Raw genomic sequence first — 21960 nt, 5'->3', positions numbered from 1 at the left:
TGTCTGTGTGTCTGTCTGTCTGTGTGAGTTTGTTGAAAGTGTGTGTGTGTGTATGTATGTGGTTGTGCATGCGTGCGAATATATATACATACATACATATATATATATATATATATATATATATATATATATATATATATATATATATATATATATATATCAAGAATCCGAATATTTTTATTCATAATAGGCCACAGCCCTTCATGAAGGGGGTGGTGTGAAAACATTGAATCAATCGTACATCACAGAATTACAATACGCGTTACTTTCTACAGATGGAACGAAACTGAAACGCCTTTTCAAATATGTTACAAAATGTTTGACAATTATTCTCATTCACGGATGCTATTAGCAATGTAAGTTTGAAAACAGAAGGTTGTCTGTAAGTAAAACTTTTTAGGAATTAATTGTTCTTTGTAGATCATCCAAGGCAAAACAGCAAAATACACAATGAACTTCACTTTCCCGTGCATCTTTACATAATAGACACATAAGTTCACTTTCATTATGTGGTCTATAACATAAACGATGAACAGCTCCCCGAATCTAAATCTTGTCATAATAATTTTTTAAGTGCTTATCCATTTTCAATAACATATATGTCGGCATGCAGTGCAGCGAGTTGAAATGTCGATACATATCAAACCTGTTACTGTCCTGAATGTGGGCACCCCACTCTTGCCATCTGCAATCAATAAGTCTCTCACGAAACATCTGTAAAAATAAACTTACATTCCCAACGCCTTGGTTGATCCACGCATACCCGAAACCTAATTCGCATAATTTTACTTTAACATTAGTCGCCCAATTTATTACCTTGCCTCTAGCATCAAGGTCGTATAACATATTATATGCTTTCTTTGGTAGTCTTGTGTCTTCTATTTCAATCAATTTTAACCAATATTTTATACATCTTACTACTGAATTTATATATATATATATATATATATATATATATATATATATATCGAGAGAGAGAGAGTTTAATTATAATAATAATAATGGATATTTACATAGAACACTAATCAGAAATCTGCTCTAGGTGTTTTACAAAAACACTTTTGTTAACATAAAACATAATACAATAATAATACAATAATACACACACAATAATACACAAACTTTATTGTCTATACTTTGGTACAGAGATTTTCTTTTTGGCAGCAGCACATGTCCAACATAAGAAGAAAACAACAAACAAATAAAATGAATAGAAAATAAAAAAAAAAGATAAATTAAATGGCACCAAATGGAAATAGCTATATACAAATATAAAGATTACTGAAATTTACGTGCCTCTCCATTTCAGTACAAACAGAAGTCAGACACTGTGCTCGCCAACAGGCTCCGACAGAGTCGCACCCCTTCCTCCAATCAATGTTACATACACACACCAAAATGTGACTAAACACACACACACACACACACACACACACACACACACACACACACACACACACACACACACACAATGCATAATACATTTTAACATACATGTGTATCTAACAGCTACCCTAACACATACGCACACACTATACACTTTCATATACATGCATGTAGTTATGTACACATACATATGTATACACACGTAGTCAAGCACATAGTCAAGCACAGCTAACGCAAAGGAAGTGGACCTGCCACAATTGAACTTATTGCTGAGGGAAAAGGTGAGTTTTGAGACGAGGTTTAAAAGATGCGGGGGAATCAGAATGACGGAGGTTATCAGAGAGCTTGTTCCACGTCTATTGCGATTGAAAAGAAAACGATATGTGTCCATTGATCTTACTTCTGACGTGAGGTATCCTGACTTTGCTCGTACAATGTTTTATGTGTGTGTGTGTGTGTGTGTGTGTGTGTGTGTGTGTGTCCGTGTGTCTGTGTATGCGTGCGCATGCTAGTGTGTGCGTGTGTATGTTTGTGCGCATGCGTTCATGCATGTTTTTGTTTAAAGATAGACAGGTAGGTAGATAGACAGACAGACAGACAGACAGACAGACAGACAGATAGATATATAGATAGATAGATAGATAGATAGATAGATGTATATATAATGTTTATATTCATGTGTGTGTGTGTGTGTGTCCCCGCGCATGCTTGTTTGTGCGTGTGTATGTTTGTGTGCATGCGTAGATGCATATTTAATGGTTGTTTTTGTTTTTTTTCATATACATGTGTGTGCGTGTACGCGCATGCTAGTGAGTGTGCGTGTGTGTGTGTTTGTGCGCATGCGTTCATGCATGTTTGTTTATAGATAGATAGCTAGATAGATAGCTAGCTAGATAGATAGATAGTTTATCCGTTTATCCTCTCTTTCTCTCTCTTTCTCTCTCTCGCTCTCTCTCTCTCTATCGCTCACTCTCTCTTTCTCTCGCTCGCTCTCTTTCTCTCTCTCTCTATCGCTCTCTCTTCTCTCTCTCTCTCTCTATCGCTCTCTCTCTCTCTCTCTGTCTCTCTTTCTCTCTGTGTGTGTGTGTGTGTGTGTCCGTGTCTTTGTATCTTGCGTGTGTGTGTATACGCGCGCGTGCTTGCGCTCACACTCACGCTTGTGCACACACACACACACGTTGTCATTGAACAGGAGTTCATCGGCGACACGTGGTGCGACGCCCGCAACAACCGTCCCCATTGCCAGTGGGACGGGGGAGACTGCTGCCACAGCACCCTAGGCGCCAAGGTCAAGCCCTTCCTCCCGTCCTGCGGGCAGGCTTGCGCGTGTAAAGACCCCAAGGCACTGGAAAACTGGGGGGCCAAGCGGCACAGCTACCAGGACCCGGCGCCAGCGACGGCGGCGGCGGGGTCGGCGGCGGCGAAGGGCGGGTGAGAGAGAGAAGAGAAGAGGAGAGAAGAGAGTAGAGGAATGGAATGAAGGAAGGAATGAAGAAAAGGGAAGGAGAAGGAAAAGGAAAAGGAAAAAAAAACAACCACCAAAAAACAGGGAACCACCACGACTTAAAATTAAGACGTCACATTGCCGTGAACGTTGTGTTACTGCTGCCAGCGATGATTATCTATCAGTCTTGAGTGGTGGTATGGTGGTGGTGGTTATGGTAGGGTGGTAATAAGACAAGTACACAACAACTGGTGACATCGTACACACGCTAGCCCGATGACGTCATGGCTACCCGCTTGGCGCGAGTCGGGGTTGTGTCTGACGCACCAGTGACGGAAGTGACGTCATTAGCCTGTGTCATGTGACTTTTTGCATTTTTTTTTTTTTTGGGGGGGGGAGGGGTTGTTGGGAGGGTGGGGGTTGGGGGGGAGGCATGCCGGTGACTACTGGTCAATTTTTTTGTGTTTTATATATATATATTGGGTTTTTTGTTGTTGTTGTTATTTCTTTTCTTCTTTTTTTTTCATCTTAAGATAAATCAGTGCAGTTGTCTGTGACAGCGCCTAATGATCTATCTTGGAAGAAAACTTTGAAGAAAAGAACCGTCGGGAACTGAGTGCAATGTCGGTTATTATAGCTGTGTGTCCTTGCTCATGGAAAGGGAGGAGGAAAAGGAGGAGTAGGAGGAGGTAGAATGGGAAAGGTGGGGGGTTGGGGGGGGGGAGTTCCAGTCTCCACCCTCCACCCCCCCTTTCGGCCCCCCCCCCCCACACACACACACATACATACATACATGCCACACCACAGTTTTGATTCAATGGAAACAGTTCATAACTTGTACAGACCTTCCCCGTAAAACTGTATGGTGAGATAGTAAGTAAAAACGCTATAACTTTTTTTTTTTTTTTTTTTTTTTTTTAATTAAGGCCTGGCCAAGTTAACTTGTTAGTGATGCTACTTACAACCTTCAACATTAACCTGAAGGTTTGTTGACGACCTGTGATCCCCCCTCGTCCCCTCCTCCCCCCAAAACAGCAACAGCAGCAACAACAACAAAACCAAAGAAACAGGAGTTCACTGTCTGAGAGTATAATTGTTATTTATCACACACACACACACACACACACACACACACACACACACACAAATAAAAAAACAATAAAAACAAAAACAAAACAACAACAATAGGTCAACAACAACATTAACAAAAAAAAAACGAAAACAAACAACAACAAAAAATGGAGACTAACTTACATTACCTCCTCGCATTTGCATGCCCAGTTTGTTTGCTGTTGTTGGTTGTGTTGGGGGCAGGGGGTGGGGGGGGGGCTCGGGGGGGGGTGGGGGTGGGGTGGGGGGGGTGTTGGAGGGGGGTGGGGATTTATTTTGAATCAAAGTTGTGTAGTGTTACTCCCGGCTACATCTGTTACTTCTTGTTCCGCTGCTGGTCTGCAAGTATGTTAGTTTCCCTTCCCACCCCCCCACCCCCCCACCCCCCAACACACACACACACACACACACACACACACACACACTTCCGCTGACTCCCCCTCCTTCCCCCCCCCTCTTCCCCTTCCTCCTCCTCCGCCTCCTGCTTTCCCATGTATCGAGGAGTAATTGCTATCCACACAGTAATCGTTCGTTTATGATACAGTAATTGCTGTCTTAGACATGGGCGGTAGGTGTTTTTTTTTTTTTTTCTCTTGTTCTTTTGTTTTATTTGTTGGGTTTTTTTTCTTTTTCTTTTTTTCGTGCGTGTGTTCGGACAGAAATTCGGGGCACGGCTACAACAGACACAAGTTGTGGTGACATTCACCACTGCCACATGGGTTGATGACGTGAAGATCTTGTGTAGGGAACGGACCTGCGTCAGCGGTTGATGACGTGTATGTTTTGTGTGGGGACCTACGTCAGAAGTCGATGGCGTGAGCAGCCTGTGTGGGGACGGACCTACGTCATAGGTTAATGACGTGAGCATCTCGTGTGGGTACCTATGTCAGCGGTGGATGACGTGAACATTCTGTGTGTGTGTGGGGACAGACCTGCGTCATAGGTTAATGACGTGAGCATCTCGTGTGGGTACCTACGTCAGAGGTTGCATGATGACGGGAACACCCTGTGTGCGAGCACGGACCTACGTCAGAGGCAGATGACGTGAGCATTTTTGTATCTACGTCAGAGGTCGATGACGTGAACATTTTGTGTGGAGCAACAATGAGAGATGGGTTTATGACGTGTTCATGTGCGCGTGTGTGTGTGTGATGTCAGAGGGAACTGGAAGACAAGGGCATCGGAACTTTTTTTTTTTTTTTTTTTGTCTGCACAGCACACGGTGCACTATGGCCGCGTCATCAATTCGTGTGCTCTCGCACACAGTCATAAAACTGACTCGGAGCTCGTTTAGTCCTGACGTCACGGAGACGATGAGGGAAGTCATGACAAGGTGGTGTTGCCATAACATGAAGGAATGGAGGCTGTTGTGGTCCTGATTGGGAAGAAAGCATGGAGGGAGGAGGGGCGTTCAAGACATCATGCGTTCTTGTTAGAACTTTTTTTTTCGGGGGGTCGAGGGCTGATGGGGGGTGGGGGGTCGTTAGTTATTTATGTTATGGTGACTATGATTATTGCTGTTATGATGGGTATATTTATTACTACTACTACTATTACTGCTACTCATTGTTGTTTTGTGAAAGTGATTGCAGGTAATTGTGTTAGAACTTGTTGATTGATGTGTTATAATACTCGGGACGTTGTTGCTGTTTGTGTCACGCGCGTGTGTCTCCTCAGCGACTTCTTTGCCGGCTTTCGTTGTTTTGTTTTGTTTTGTTTTAGTTTTGTTTTGTTTTGTTTTTCCCTTCTTGAGAGTAGTGATAATAATGTACATGTTTCTAGAGAAGGTACTAAATTAGCATCTCTCTCTGTCTTTTGTCTGTGTCTGTCTGTCTGTCTGTCTCTCTCTGTCTGTGTCTGTCTGTCTCTCTACCCCCCACCCCCCTCCCTCTCTCTCTCTCTCTCACGCATTCTCTTTCTCTCTTTGCCCCCGCCCCCCTCCCCCCTGTCTGTCTCGTTCTCTATGACTCTTTCTCTCATTCTCTTTCTTTCTCTTTCTCTCTCTCTCTTTGTCTCTTTGTCCCCCTGTCTCTCTGTCTCCGTCTCTCTCTCTCTCATTCTCTCTCTCTCTTTCTCTCTTTGTCTCCCTGTCTGTCTGTGTCTCTGTCTCTCTCTGTGTCTGTCTCTGTCTGTCTGTCTCTCTCTCTCCCCTCTTTCCAACTCTCTTTGTCCCTCCAACCCCACTCTCTCTCTCTCTCTCTCTCTCTCTGTCTCTCTCGTTGTTCTGTCTGTTTTGAACGAGGTGAACTGAACAATAGATTCTGGTGCTTCACGAGAACTATATCCATTTCTTGTTGTTGTTGTTGTTGTTGTTGTTACAGCAGACGATGGTGCTGCTGCTGTTGTTGTTGTTGTTGTTGTTGTTGTCCTTCCTTGTGTCACCATGACCAGCTGTGGATGTCCAGTTCAGGTTGCAAGTCCTCAGTGGCGGTGAGCCGTTTAGAGGTCTATCACACAGTCTGGACAGTGTTCAACTTATTAACAGGTACTTTGGGAACACACACACACACGCACGCACACACACACACACTCACTCACACACGCGCGCGCGCACACACACATGCACACACACTCAAGCACGCGCGCGCGCGCACACACACACACACACACACACACACACACACACCTGCAGTGTATACTCGGCAGGGTTTGAAAATCAGCATCACCCATTTGCCCTGTTTCCCCAACATTTTTTTTTGTATTATTTAGAATATGATAAGAGAACAAATCAGATTTTCATAATATACGTGGCTAAAATCATTCAATTATGTACTTTTTACCGCAGGTTTTACAGCTGATTTTGCAGATATACATATACCTCTATCTCTGTCTAATTGTCTGTCTATTCATCGATCGATTTGTTTATCTATAGTGATAATAATTATATCTATCCAACACACACACGCACACGCTATCATGGGCGCGCGCGCGTGCACACACACACCCACACGCACGCACGCACGCACGCACACACATGTATGAAAACATCATATATGCATCTGTCTATCTATCTATCTGTCTATCTATCTATCTGTCGGTCTGTCTCTGCCACCTTGTGACACAGACCGCCAGAAAACGCTCACCAGGAAATGCCGGTCCTCTGCCAGTCGCTCCATCAGCTGTCTCCAGTCTCCAGGTGCTGTCTATTCTCTCCATGTCTTGTCTCCAGGTTGCGCGACACCATGTAGTATTTCTTGGACTGCCCTCTCTTTCCCTTCCCCGCCCTACCGCCCTGCAGGTTCCAAGGCGAGATGGCTTGCCTTGTAGTGCTGGAGGCAGGCTTGCGGAGCGCGCGCGTGTATAATTATCCGATCCATATCCAGAGTCTCTTGAGAATTTTTTTTTTTTTTTTTTTTTTTTTTTTTTTTACTGCATCGGCGGGAAAAAAGGTTCAGAACAGAAACAGTCCTATACTACACTAAGAAAATCATTGCTGTAATTCTGGTTGAACATTGGTATCACGCCTACCCCACACCCCCTTCCATCGTTAAAAAAAACACACAAAAAACATAAGAGAAAGAATCAGAGTGATTGGTTATTGAATCGTTGGGCCAAAAAAAGGGAATAATTTTTTTTTTTTTTTTTAATTCTAGACTTCACGAAGCAGCAGTCTTACAGTAAGTCATTCTTTTTGTCCAAAGAGGGAGGAATTCTGTTAGTGATCGCCCGTGTTGTCTGTAGCACAGGACATTGAGAGGGTCATCAGCACACAGCGAAATATCAGTCAGTCTCAACCCTCTTCTTCGGGTATTATAGCCAATGATCTAAATACTAGTTGCTGGTTGCTGACTTTTTTTTTTTTAAACTCACTCAGTACGGCCAGTCCTCTCTTCTCCTCTACACAGACCCCTCGGATGTCTAGTGGGTGTCTGAATGACCCAACCTTCAGCTTCCGTCGTCAGAATTGTGGTATTCTTTGTCAACATTCACGTCTTCAGTATAAGAACCTTCCGCTTGCAATATTTTGATGATGGTAATTGGGGTGAAACGCTGTTAACGTCGTCTCTTTCGCCGTTCGTATGGAGAGAGTTAACCAAATGCAAATCCATGTGAACGATATTCATTTTTGCCTCTGTGTGTGTGTGTGTGTGTGTGCGCGCGCGCGCGCGTGTTTGGATGTGTGTCGACACACGTATTCGTGTACAGGTGTGTGCACACTTAATTTATTATTGCGAGTCTGGGAAAAAAAAAGAAAAAAAGAAGCATCAAGGTGCTAACTAGCCCTTTTGTCGTCTCACTCTATCACAGTTCTATTGTGTCAGCGCTACTCTGTCGACGAAGTCCCAAGGTGTTTGTCGTTATCAACAACAACAAGAACAACAAAAATCATCTCACATGTACATAAGCTTTACATTCAGCTGTGAATAAAGGCCGATAATTACTATAAGTCTGAAGTGGTAATGCTCGATCAGTATTGATAGAAAACTGAAACCAGCGCATGAGTATGATGTCAAAGGAAACAACAACAACAACATTTGTTAGATTTAGGACAGCAGAAACAACAACATTTGTTTAATTTAGGACAGCAGAAACAACAACATTTGTTAGATTTAGGACAGCAACAACAACAACGACAACATTTGTTTAATTTAGGACAGCAAAAACAACATTTGTTTAATTTAGGACAACAACAACAACAATTGTTTAATTTAGGACAGCAAAAACAACAACAACATTTGTTTAATTTAGGATAGCAAAAACAACAACAACATTTGTTTAATTTAGGACAGCAAAAACGACAACATTTGTTTAATTTAGGACATTTGTTTAATTTAGGACAGCAAAAACAACAACATTTGTTTAATTTAGGACAGCAAAAACAACAACATTTGTTTAATTTAGGACAGCAAAAACAACAACAGCAACAACAACAACATTTGTTTAATTGAGGACAGCAAAAACAACATTTGTTTAATTTAGGACAGCAAAAACAACAACAACCTTTGTTTAATTTAGGACAGCAAAAACAACAACAACATTTGTTTAATTTAGGACAGCAAAAACAACAACAACAACATTTGTTTAATTTAGGACAGCAAAAACAACAACAACATTTGTTTAATTTAGGACAGCAACAACAACAACAACATTTGTTTAATTTAGGACAGCAGAAACAACAACATTTGTTTAATTTAGGACAGCAAAAACAACAACAACAACATTTTTTTAATTTAGGACAGCAGAAACAACAACAACATTTGTTTAATTTAGGACAGAAAAACAACATTTGTTTAATTTAGGACAGAAAAACAACAACATTTGTTTGATTTAGGACAGCAACAACAACAACATTTGTTTAATTTAGGACAGCAGAAACAACAAATTTGTTTAATTTAGGACAGCAAAAACATTTGTTTAATTTAGGATAGCAAAAACAACAACAACATTTGTTTAATTTAGGACAGCAAAAACAACATTTGTTTAATTTAGGATAGCAAAAACAACAACAACATTTTTTAAATTTAGGACAGCAAAAACAACAACATTTGTTTAATTTAGGACAGCAAAAACAACAACAACATTTGTTTAATTTAGGACAGCAAAAACAACAACATTTGTTTAATTTAGGACAGCAAAAACAACAACATTTGTTTGATTTAGGACAGCAAAAACAACAACAACATTTGTTTAATTTAGGACAGCAGAAACAACAACATTTGTTTAATTTAGGACAGCAAAAACAACATTTGTTTAATTTAGGACAGCAAAAACAACAACAACATTTGTTTAATTTAGGACAGCAAAAACAACAACAACATTTGTTTAATTTAGGACAGCAGAAACAACAACATTTGTTTAATTTACAGAAACAACAACATTTGTTTAATTTAGGACAGCAACAACAACAACAACAACAACATCAAACGGCCACAGTAATGAACTTAATCTAAGGTAGGTCACTGTGGGAGAAAGTCTGTCGTATGAACATTAAACGGTAGATGGGGATAGATAAAATAATAATAATAATTATAAATAAATAAAAATGTTTGTTGTTTTTGGTTTTTATTTTCGCCAAAAATTGCCTGGGGGGGTGGGGGGTGGGGGTGGGGGGGTTATTTTTTAAATGCTTTTTTTTTCCTTCTTAGTCTTATGTAAAGGTAAATAAATTTAGGACAGCAACAACAACAACAACAACAACAACATTTGTTTAATTTAGGACAGCAGAAACAACCTCATGAAAACGTACAATGATTGCTTTATCTTCGAACGAGAGTATTGTATTTATCATAAAAAGTCAGTAATAAAATTTGTGCTCATACACACAGGAACTTAATAGGAAACACGAACCTTTATACCGCACTAAATTTGATATACGTATGGAATAAAGAAGATACGTAATGGGTTTATAGAAGAGACAAGACAAAGAAGAAAAAAAAAAGTGAGGGGGGACAGCGCCGATTGTGGATGCAGTCCTCGTTTGGAATAATTATTGTTCTTCTTCTTATTATTATCGTGAAACACTGCAAGACATTCTCACTCGCATACATATATCCGGCAGCTCAAGGGAAACAACTTGAATCTTGCCGTCCTGACTTTTAGAGTTATCTTTCATGTCATAAGCAGAAACAAAAGAATGAAGACTCGTTTCTTGTTGTACTTAACCTTTTTAAAAATATATATATTACATTAAGTTATGAACCAAAATATAGAACAATACTCAACGTGAATGTTTTTTTCTTTTGTTTTTCTCTTTTTGTTTCATGACTTCACAAAACAAGCTTGCTTTTCACCTAGGAAAGAAGACATAGAAACTGATGGGGTTTTTTTTCATACATTTTTTTCTCTCTGATCGTTCAAAAACTGATCGTGCCAGTATAGCATCATGTCTGAGACGGTCTCTTCCAACTTAAAGACGGTGGTAACAAGAGGGTTGATAAAGGAATCTCGCTTGAAGGCCGTTATGAAATGTTTTTACGTTCAAGAACCTAACTCCTACCCAAGTTTTATGAAAAGTTGGGGGCTGCTCTCTCCCATGCTCAGTGTGTTGCGATTGCTGGTTTTCTCGAATTTCAGCCTCTGTTTACTTCTGTTAGTATATTAAACGGTTGGGGAGGAGGGGAGGGGGGGGGTGCAGCATTTATTTTTTATTATTATCATCATCATTATTATTATGAGTATTTACGCCTAATCTTGAAAATAAGCCCTAGGCGTTTACAAATAGAACACATATGTAAATATCAAAAAGGAAAAAAAATTAAACACAAGATACTAAACATCACTGAAAATTATTCATCCACCCCACCTCCACACAACACACACAAACACATGCGCACGCATACACACACACAAGTCATAGCAAACAATCGTAAATAGTACACAATCAAAAATACTACCAACAGAGTCTGAAACTATCAAAACTCACTCACTCATAAATAGTCATATTAGGTCATACTGGAAACGGATGAGCTGTTGAGAATTAATCAGGAGGGGGAAAAGGTGCGTCTTCAGACTGGATTTGAAAGATTGGCAGCGAAGTTGAGTGACGGAGAGGCTGAGGAAGTTGGTTGCAAAGAAAAGGGGGCTTGGTATGAAAAACTGCGTTGGCCATACGTTTTAGTTCGAGCAGGGGGGGATCCTAAGCATACGGGTGTCAGAAAAACAGCGGAGTTGGCGTAGAATTATTCCACACACACGCACACACACACACACACACACACACACACACACACACACACACACACACACACTGCTCCTTTTGTTGCTGTAGGTTTGTTTCGTTTACGTAAGCTAAGTTTGGGTCAAAACGCAGGACCTAAGTTTAACATCCCATGTGGAGGACTAGAACCCAGAACACCATTCCAATTTTAGAGGAGAGAAGGAGGAATGTTCCTAACCTTGCTCAGGCAGCTTTGGGGCTGGAACCAACGCGGGCTGGGCGTTCAGTTCATTTCAAGTGACAAGGTCAATCCTTCAGCCGAAAGATTTCTGAAAATCGATGTAAGAGTTGTAAATGCAAAAAAACCACAAAACAAACAAAAGTCAGTGTACGCTTAATAAACTTCGGGCAGGCTTCCTAGGCGACACAGCACAGAATGTACGTCGTTTTTTTGAAAGAAAGTGGTGGTGTTTTTACTCGATGGAAGCAACCAACATTCAGTCAGGTACATTGCATATTTATCGAGTAAAAGATAAATGACGGGGTTTGAAAAAAAACAAACCCAAAACAACTAACTGCTTATTATATGGAAAATGAAGGATTTCAACGCACGTTTTTTTGGGTTTTTTTCTGTTTTCTTTTTTTGTTTTTTTTTTTCTCACATTAAGCGAGGTCGATGGACGGATTATGGTAATTCTTTGAAGGACAGGAGGGGTTGCATTATTTGCATAATTTAAAGGAATGAGCAATATCAAAAAGAGGGTTCCATATGTTTAACCTTTGAATTCATTGTCCACGTTCTCCTCCCGAGGCTGTGTTTTAGCCCCATGTCTACTACTCAGATTCACGGAGCGCACGATAATATTAACTTTACGCATGTTTGACATAATACTCAGAATTATCAAGATTGAGTCTATATTTTCTCACAAGGCAATATAGCCTAAACAGAGTTTATGTGGGCGTGAATGTATGTGTGTGCTTTGTATCTATGTGCATGTGCAGTGTATCTACATGTGCATGTGAAGATTTCTGCGTCTATCCAAAACAAAACAAAACCAAAAAAAAAAAAAAAAAAAAAAGCGAGTTTTGCTACTTTTGTACTTTCATAAAACATATACATAAAAGCTTTAACTCTGTAAATACTCATCCAAAAGCTTTAACTCTGTAAATACTCATGTCTTTCTGTGGAAGACAATTTTGTCGGTGTGTAATCATGTGAACGTGGTCTGTTGGTCTGTTTAGTGCTGATCAAGACGCTGTGTACTCACACTGAAGGGACATGTGATTGGAAGAGGCCAGAACATTGTTGTGACTGTTTACCTGAAGACCCTGCTGTTCCTTTAACTCACTCAGTACGGCCAGTCCTCTCTTCTCCTCTACACAGACCCCTCGGATGTCAAGTGGGTGTCTCAATGACCCAACCTATAGCTTCCGTCGTCAGAATTGTGATATTCTTTGTCAACATTCACCTCTTCAGTATAAGAGCCTTCCACTTGCAATATTTTGATGATGGTAATTGGGGTGAAACGCTGTTAACGTCGTCTCTTTCGCCGTTCGTATGGAGAGAGTTAAAGATGCTCTCTCTCTCTCTCTCTCTCTCTCTCTCTCTCTCTCTCTCTCTCTCTCTCTCTGTGTCTGTCTTCCTGTTAAAAGTTGGGAGAATACCATTGCAAACATGGAAAGACTCGTTTTACATGGTAAGATATGACATGACTGGCCCAGTTTGATCAGTCCTCCATTTGATGTTTGAGTTTCTTCACGTACTAATTTGATTTACTTGTCAGATTTGTTTTTTCATGTTTGAAAGATACAGTAATAAATTTGTAAAGAGAATAAGAACTACAGTGAGGAATAAAAATATATATATATATATATATATATATATATATATATATATATATATATATATATATATATATATATATATAAATCGGATCATAATTATACCGATGACAGGCTGCTCGAGGGATTCCCCAGTTTATAAATAAATAAACCTCACCACTGTTGCCCCGCCACAAGTTGCACGTGCAAGGGACATGATTTGCCAACAACTCCAATTTCGCCAAGTCTCTAACATAACAGTTACGTCCCTTTCACGGAACTGGTCGCCATCGGTCTGCTCTGTTCCATCCCTTTTGATTGGAAGGATTGGTCGTGAGCTCTTCCTTTAACTGTGTGCAGTCCACAAAAAGGCAATTGAGACAATAAAAAAAACAACCTAGCAGCAAAAGCATAGAATGCTTAATGCACAAGTGAAAGAAAAAAACAAAAACAAAACAAAACAAAAAAAACACCCGAAGTGAAAGGAACGCTTGAAATCATCGTCGCAAATGATGTATTATTATTATTATTATTATTCGCTACAATGTATCAGTTCTGATGGTGAATTAATGGAGCGTGATGCAGAGTGGTGTAGACTGATAGAGATTATGTTGACTACCTCTACCAAAGGAGTGATGTTTTTCATCCGGTTTGTTTGTTCGTTTTACCCCCACCCCCCCAGAAAACGGAGTATGACTGCCTACATGGCGGGGTAAAAAAAACAAAAAAACACACACCAAAACGGTCATACACGTAAAAGCCCACTCGTGTACATACGAGTGAACGTGGGAGTTGCATCCCATGAACGAAGAAGTTTGTCCGTGTGTTTGCCGTATTTGTTTGTTTGTTTGTTTGTTTGAGTGGAACCACTGAGCATCAATCAGTACAAACATTCGCCATTGAGATTCGGTCCGCTGGTAATATCTATCCATATATATATATATATATATATATATATATATATATATATATATATATATATATATATATACTGATAATAACAATGGCTGCTGACGAACGATTTCAGAATAACTTTTTCCAGTATTTGCAACAAGGCACTCACTACGTAAACAGTACTTCAACCGTCGCCGCATATCACACACCCCCCCCCCCCAACCCCCCACCCCAGCACCCTCCTCCCCCAGCACCCCACCCCCCACCCCCCACCACCTTCACAAATCTTTACATTATTTCTGGTCCGGTCTCTGTGTTGACGGCCTGATCTTTGTATCGGCCATCACGAAATAGCGAGCATTGATTTCTCTTAACACTGGATTGTACAAAAAGACAAATGAATAAATAAATATTTGAAATGGGAGAAAATTTACGGAAAAAAAATTGTTAAGAAAGCACAACAGCGCCTGTACTTTCTTCGGCGCCTCAAAATGTTTGGAATTAAAAAAGAAATCATGGTTGATTTATACCGAGCAGTCATTGAAAGTGTGCTAACCTTTGCTATTACTGTTTGTTACGGAAACATTTCCAAGGCAGAAGTTGCAGCCCTTAACAGAATCGTAAAAACTGCCACCAAGATTACCGGGGCTGATCTACCTTCTCTAGAAGACATATAAGCGGCTACTCAAAAAAGCAAAACCAATCAGCCAGGACGAATCACATCCAGCTTTTGGGATTTTCGAGTTGCTCCCCTGTGGTCGACGGTACAGAAGTATAAGGACGAAAACCAATCGCTTCGCCAATAGCTTTTTCCCCAAAGCAGTCAATGCTCTGTCTCTCGAACAAATCCAGTGTGATAAATAGAATTGTGCAACCAACAACCATCTACCTGAATATCTAGTCATCAGCCCCATCCACATGTAATATGCAGCTTCTGTTCAAACGTGTGTGTGTGTGTGTGTGCAGTGCGTGCATGCATGAGTATGCACAAGTTTTTATATTGATATGCACTTGTATGTATCTTATTTTATACTGTATCTGTGTTTGTGTATGATTTTCGATTTATGTTCGTATCTTGTTATGTACTATCCCCCCCCCCGCCCCCTAATATTCCTTGTGACCCCTGTACACTTGGTAATAAAGACATATTCTCTTCTCTTCTCTTCTATTTTATAAACAATAGATAAAATAGAAAAAAAGAAAATTTTTAAAGAAGAAATGTTGTTCGGAAGTCAGTACCGTGAATGTATTCATAACAATAGTCAACTGGCTATACCTCATGACCGATTAAGACATAAAAGTGTTCGCAGACGCTGAAAGTGGTTTTGCATTCCCCCAAAACGGAGTATGGCTGCCTACATGGCGGGGTAAAAACCGGTCATACACGTAAAAGCCCACTGGTATCCATACGAGTGAACGTGGGAGTTGCAGCCCACGAACGAAGAAGAAGAAGAAAGTGGTTTGCTGTGTGTACTTAAAAACTTTAACAACCATCTGGAGTGTGTGTGTGTGTGTGTGTGTGTGTGTGTGTGTGTGTGTGTGTGTGTAAGGGAGGAGGGAGAGGTAGGGGGTGCCTGAATAGGCGAGACAGGAATGGCGGTTAGGCGAAACGGGACAAAAAGTTTAAAAAAAGAAAAAGCTCTCAGTAGACCACTGAGGGTGGCGGCACGTTCAAAGAATAGGCGAAACAGGAACAGGCAAACTGAACCTGCATACCCAGCATGGAACCCCCCCCCCCCCCCCGCCCCCCCTCCCACCCCCCACCGAACCCCCCTAACACGGAGTATGGCTGCCTTCATGGCAAGGTAAAAGACCGGTCATACACGTAAAAAAGCCCACTCGTGTACATACGACTGAACGTGGGAGTTGCAGCCCACGAACGAAGAAGAAGAAGAAGAAGAAGAACCTGTACCGAATGAACTTGTGCGGTTCTGTTTCCATACTCACTCACGTTCTGTATTACCCCCTATTAATGAATGTCCCCCAAAGTTGTGTGCATAATTATTCAATTATTATATGGACTTTACCGTGGAGTTAGGAACAAAGTTTGCGGGTGCAACCCACCCCATAGACTTTACCGTAGAGCTAGGAACTGAGTTTGCGGATGCAGCTCCTCCCACCCTATGGACTTTACCGTGGAGCTAGGAACAAAGTTTGCGGATGCAACCCACCTATGGACTTTACCGTGGAGTTAGGAACAAAGTTTGCGGATGCAACCCACCTATGGACTTTACCTTGGAGTTAGGAACAAAGTTTGCGGATGCAACCCACCTATGGACTTTACCTTGCAGTTATGAACAAAGTTTGCGGATGCAACCCACCCCAACCCATGGACTTTACCATGGAGTTAGGAACAAAGTTTGCGGATGCACCCCCCCCCCTCTCCACACACCCTTTGGACTTTACCGTGGCGTTAGGAACAAAGTTTGCGGATGCAACCCCTCCTATGGACTTTACCGTGGAGTTAGGAACAAAGTTTGCGGATGCAACCCCTCCTATGGACTTTACCGTGGAGCTAGGAACTAAGTTTGCGGATGCAACCCACCTATGGACTTTACCTTGCAGTTAGGAACAAAGTTTGCGGATGCAACCCACCCTATGGACTTTACCTTGGAGTTAAGAATAAAGTTTGCGGATGCAACCCACCTATGGACTTTACCTTGCAGTTAGGAACAAAGTTTGCGGATGCAACCCACCCTATGGACTTTACCTTGCAGTTAGGAACAAAGTTTGCGGATGCAACCCACCCTATGGACTTTACCCTGGAGTAAGGAACAAAGTTTGCGGATGCAACCCCACCTATGGACATTACCTTGTAGTTATAAACAAAGTTTGCGGATGCAACCCACCCCAACCCATGGACTTTACCATGTACTTAGGAACAAAGTTCGCGGATGCACCCCCCCCCCCTCTCCCCACACCCTGTGGACTTTACCGTGGAGATAGGAACTAAGTTTGCGGATGCAACCCACCTATGGACTTTACCTTGGAGTTAAGAAAAAAATTTGCAGATGCAATCCACCTATGGACTTTACCTTGCAGTTAGGAACAAAGTTTGCGGATGCAACCCCTCCTATGGACTTTACCCTGGAGTAAGGAACAAAGTTTGCGGATGCAACCCCACCTATTGACTTTACCTTGGAGTTAAGAACAAAGTTTGCGGATGCAACCCACCCTATGGACTTTACCCTGGAGTAAGGAACAAAGTTTGCGGATGCAACCCACCTATGGACATTACCTTGCAGTTATGAACAAAGTTTGCGGATGCAACCCACCCCCACCCATGGACTTTACCTTGTAGTTATAAACAAAGTTTGCGGATGCACCCCCCCTCTCCCCACACCCTGTGGACTTTACCGTGGAGATAGGAACTAAGTTTGCGGATGCAACCCACCTATGGACTCTACCTTGGAGTTAAGAACAAAGTTTGCGGATGCAACCCACCTATGGACTTTACCCTGTACTTAGGAACAAAGTTTGCGGATGCAATCCACCTATGGACAATACCGTGGAGTTAGGAACAAAGTTTGCGGATGCAACCCACCTATGGACTTTACCTTGGAGTTAAGAAAAAAGTTTGCGGATGCAATCCACCTATGGACTTTACCTTGCAGTTAGGAACAAAGTTTGTGGATGCAACCCACCCTATGGACTTTACCATGTACTTAGGAACAAAGTTTGCGGATGCAATCCACCCCACAGACTTTACCTCGGAGTTAGGAACAAAGTTTGCGGATGCAACCCACCCCAACCCATGAACTTTACCGTGGAGATAGGAACAAAGTTTGCGGATGCAACTCACCCTATGGACTTTACCGTGGAGTTAGGAACAAAGTTTGCGGATGCAACTCACCCTATGGACTTTACCGTGGAGTTAGGAACAGAGTTTGCGGATGCAACTCACCCTATGGACTTTACCGTGGAGTTAGGAACAGAGTTTGCGGATGCAACACCCTATGGACTTTACCGTGGAGTTAGGAACAGAGTTTGCGGATGCAACTCACCCTATGGACTTTACCGTGGAGTTAGGAACAAAGTTTGCGGATGCAACTCACCCTATGGACTTTACCGTGGAGTTAGGAACAAAGTTTGCGGATGCAACTCACCCTATGGACTTTACCGTGGAGTTAGGAACAAAGTTTGCGGATGCAACCCACCCCACAGACTTTACCTCGGAGTTAGGAACAAAGTTTGCGGATGCAACCCACCCTATGGACTTTACCGTGGAGTTAGGAACAAAGTTTGCGGATGCAACTCACCCTATGGACTTTACCGTGGAGTTAGGAACAAAGTTTGCGGGTGCACCCTACCCAGTGCAGGGGTGGTGTACTATTCAAAAAGACCACCGTTGCCTTGCCTCGCGTAGATTTAGTTTCCTTTTGCAGGTACTCCTTTACCTGCAGGTGCGATGGTCTCTTGAATATGACACCCTGGGTGGTTACCCCTTTGGTCATCCTTCCATCCCATCCCACCCCCACTCCCTCTTTACCCCCACCAAGGTAAACAGTGACAAATGTGTTCTGGTCTCCTGGGAGCATTGTGATTTCGCTGTTTGATTTTGTTCAGTGTGTACTTGAAGCAACGTAGGAACAGGTAAAACTTAATACTTTTTTTTTTTTTTTTTTTTTTTTTGTCGTTGTCAGTTCTTTGTTGTCGGAACATTTTACTGCTACTAAGACAGGAGTAGACCTCGTTCACCACCTGCTGCTGGCTGTGTTTGTCTTGTCTCCCTCCTTCTGTCACTCTCTCTCTCTCTCTCTGTATGTCTTCTGTGCTACATGCTCCTGAATGGGAGCTGGTCATCGTTGTGCTTTTTGTTAACGTTACCAGTTCCTGTGTTTCGTTGTGGGGTTTTTTTGTGTGTGTGTGTGTGTGTTTTTTGTGTTTTTTTGTTTTTTTTAAATACTATTCTCTCTTTTTTTTTCTTGTTCTTTTTAAGGGGTGTGTGTTGGAGAGTTGAGTACTACTGCTTCCTGTCCTTAGGTCTACTTATGATGTATCATGAATGAGTGTTGTTGGTGTCTTTTTGTTGTTGTTGTTGTTGTTGTTTTGTCGTCTTTTTTTTTTTTCTTTTCTTTTCTATTCTTCGGTCAGGTATGCTTCCCCACCCTACCTCCCACCCACCCCCACCCTGCTTTCCCATGTTCCCCCCACCCCACCTTTATTTATTTATTTATTTATTCATTTATTTATTTATCTATTTATCATCCTTTTTTTTATTCTTCTTTTCTTTTTTCTCCAATACTATTGTTAGCATCACATCGTGTTCATTATCTTTATCGTCATTCAGTATTACATTCTTCTTCTTCTTCTTCTTCGTCGTCGTCGTCGTCGTCGTCGTCTCTCTCTCTCTCTCTCTCTCTCTCTCTCTCTCTCTCTCTCTCGTGACCTTTCCAATTTTGATTTTTAAATTTTTTTTAATCAAAAGATACAAGGAACAGTATTCAACGCAGTTGTTATAATCCGTGTTGGTCGTAAAGTTTATGAAAATGTATCAAAATTTATGATGATGATGATTATTATTATTATTACTATTGTTGTTGTTGTTATCATCATCATCATCATCATCATTATTATTGTTATTGTTATTATAGGACGATCTGACATGTTTATTCAGGTGGCAAAGTATCATAACCGGCAAAATTTAGCAAGAACAAAAAATGTTTAAAAAAAAAAATGCTTATCTATTTCAATCCTCTCTCTCTCTCTCTCTCTCTCTATCTCTATCTCTATCTCTATCTCGTGTGTGTGTGTGTGTGTGTGTGTGTGTGTGTGTGTGTGTGTGTTTGAGACAGGAGCGTGTGTTCAGTACAAAAGCTTTAATAATAGTTTATTATTATTATTATTATTGTTATTGTTGTTATTATTGTTATGATCATTATTATTATCATCATCATCATCATCATCATCATTATTATTATCATTATCATCATCGCCATTATTATTATTATTATTATTTAGTATTATTTATCATGATTATTATTATTATTATTGTTGTTGTTGTCCCCCAACCCCCTTCCCAAATCTTCGTTCGCGACGGCCGAACCATGATGATACTCCTTTGTTGGTTGGTGTCAACCCCACCACCACCACCACCACCGGCACCACTTCACGGATGTAGATTGTTACAGTGGGGGGGGGTGGTTGGCTGGGGGTGAGGGGGAAGGGGGGGAGGGACGAGGGGGAGTGGGGTGGGGGAAAGGGGGAGGGGGCGCAGGGTGGCAGATTCGTTGGGTTTATGGCTATGGCTGTGAGGGGGGGCCAGATATTTTTTATGTCTTTTTTTGTTGTTGTTGTTTTGTTTTGTTTTCCCCTCGTCCCACCTATATTTGGCCCCCCCCCCCCCCCCCCCTGGACCCCCCCCCCTCCCCTCCTCCCCGCCCCCCTTACCTGTTCGTTCGTGTGTTCATGCCTCCTTCCCTGAGCATCAATGTATGATCGCAATGATTTTGTAGATAAGAAATAAAAGATTTATCATCGAGCTTTTTTTTCTTTTTTTTTTTTTTTTTTCAAGTGAACCATCGCCTGTGTTAAAAAGTTTGTTTTTTTTGTGTGTGTTTTTTGTGTTTTTTTTTAATTCAACCTCAGACTTACTGCCTTTTACTTTTACTCGCCCCGCCCCCCCTTTTTATTTATTTATTTATTTATTTATTTTTCGTGTTTGTTTTATTCTCAATCGGGCCCAATCATCTTTGTTGTTTTCTGTTTTCTTGTTGTGATTTGATTCTTAAATGATTATTGACAACCTTGTGCAAGAGCCAGTGAAGCATTCAGACTGGGTGCTTATTGTCCATGCCGTAACTTTAACCATGTTTGTGCATTTGTGATTCATGTTTTTGTTTGATTTTTGTTCACACACACACACACACACACACACACATGTATATATATACATACATACATACATACATACATATATATATATATATATATATATATATATATATATATGATATGCACACGCATTGGTAGTGCTGCTAATGTACCCGTCAACATTGCATCGTATGTGCCGTGTCGAACAGGTAATGGTTTGCTCTGGGTAATGCTTTCGTTGACGGTTTTTTTTTTTTGTTTTTTGTTTTTTTTGCTGTTTGTTGTTTTGTTTTGTTTTTGTTTTGTTTTTTATAGCGAAAACTAAACGTGAATGCTAGAGTGAGATGGAGGGAGTACATTGATGTGGAGATCAGGGAAACCTTGGAAACTGTAGTTGAGAATAGGCATGTATTTGTTCAGTGGTGTCAGTGTCTGTCCTAAAGCAGGCTTCGCACACGGACTTTTTTTTTTTTTTTTTTTTTTTTTTTTTTTTTTTTGCCAGGGTGGAAATATAATTATCATCGTAGAAGTATTCGGTTACTCTTGCTGGCCATATTGTCAAGACATGTCCACGCCGTGTTTGTTGCAAGGCCCTGACGGGATGGGAAAAGAGGAGTGATGATCAGTTCTGAACACTTGAATGGATATATAAATCTGGTGACGTTCTTGTGTTTGTAGCGTGCGTGGGGTTATTGTTCGCGTTCAATTCTGTCGTGCTAAACTATTGTTGTCAATATCGGAATAGATGGTGGCATACTAGGGGGCTTGGCGGGGGTTTGAGGAGAGGTCGGGGTGGGGATGTAAAACAGGGTAATTGTGAAACGCATGGGGATATGGATGAGATCGTTTAAGACAACCCACAATGTAAAGACAAATCCTTTTCAACTGACGGTAG

The 21960-nt window shown here is 41.2% G+C and overlaps 2 protein-coding genes across 2 annotated transcripts in view; one reads left to right on the top strand and one right to left on the bottom strand.

The window, feature by feature from the left end:
- Positions 1-2821, top strand: part of LOC143276054 (pappalysin-1-like) — a 68715-nt gene extending 65894 nt beyond the window's left edge. Inside the window, exon 24 of the mRNA XM_076580440.1 lies at positions 2579-2821. Within this exon, the coding sequence (XP_076436555.1) occupies positions 2579-2821 (243 nt within the window). The remainder of the gene's footprint in view (positions 1-2578) is intronic.
- LOC143276318 (uncharacterized) overlaps positions 1-21960 on the bottom strand; it is a 492860-nt gene that overhangs the window by 328722 nt on the left and 142178 nt on the right. The gene's annotated exons all lie outside the window — the stretch shown is intronic.

Source organism: Babylonia areolata, chromosome 31 (genome assembly GCF_041734735.1).
Source record: "Babylonia areolata isolate BAREFJ2019XMU chromosome 31, ASM4173473v1, whole genome shotgun sequence".
Classification (NCBI taxonomy): Eukaryota; Metazoa; Mollusca; class Gastropoda; order Neogastropoda; family Buccinidae; genus Babylonia; species Babylonia areolata.
The sequence above is the reverse complement of the archived record's forward strand: the minus strand, read 5'-3'. Positions and strand labels throughout refer to the sequence as shown.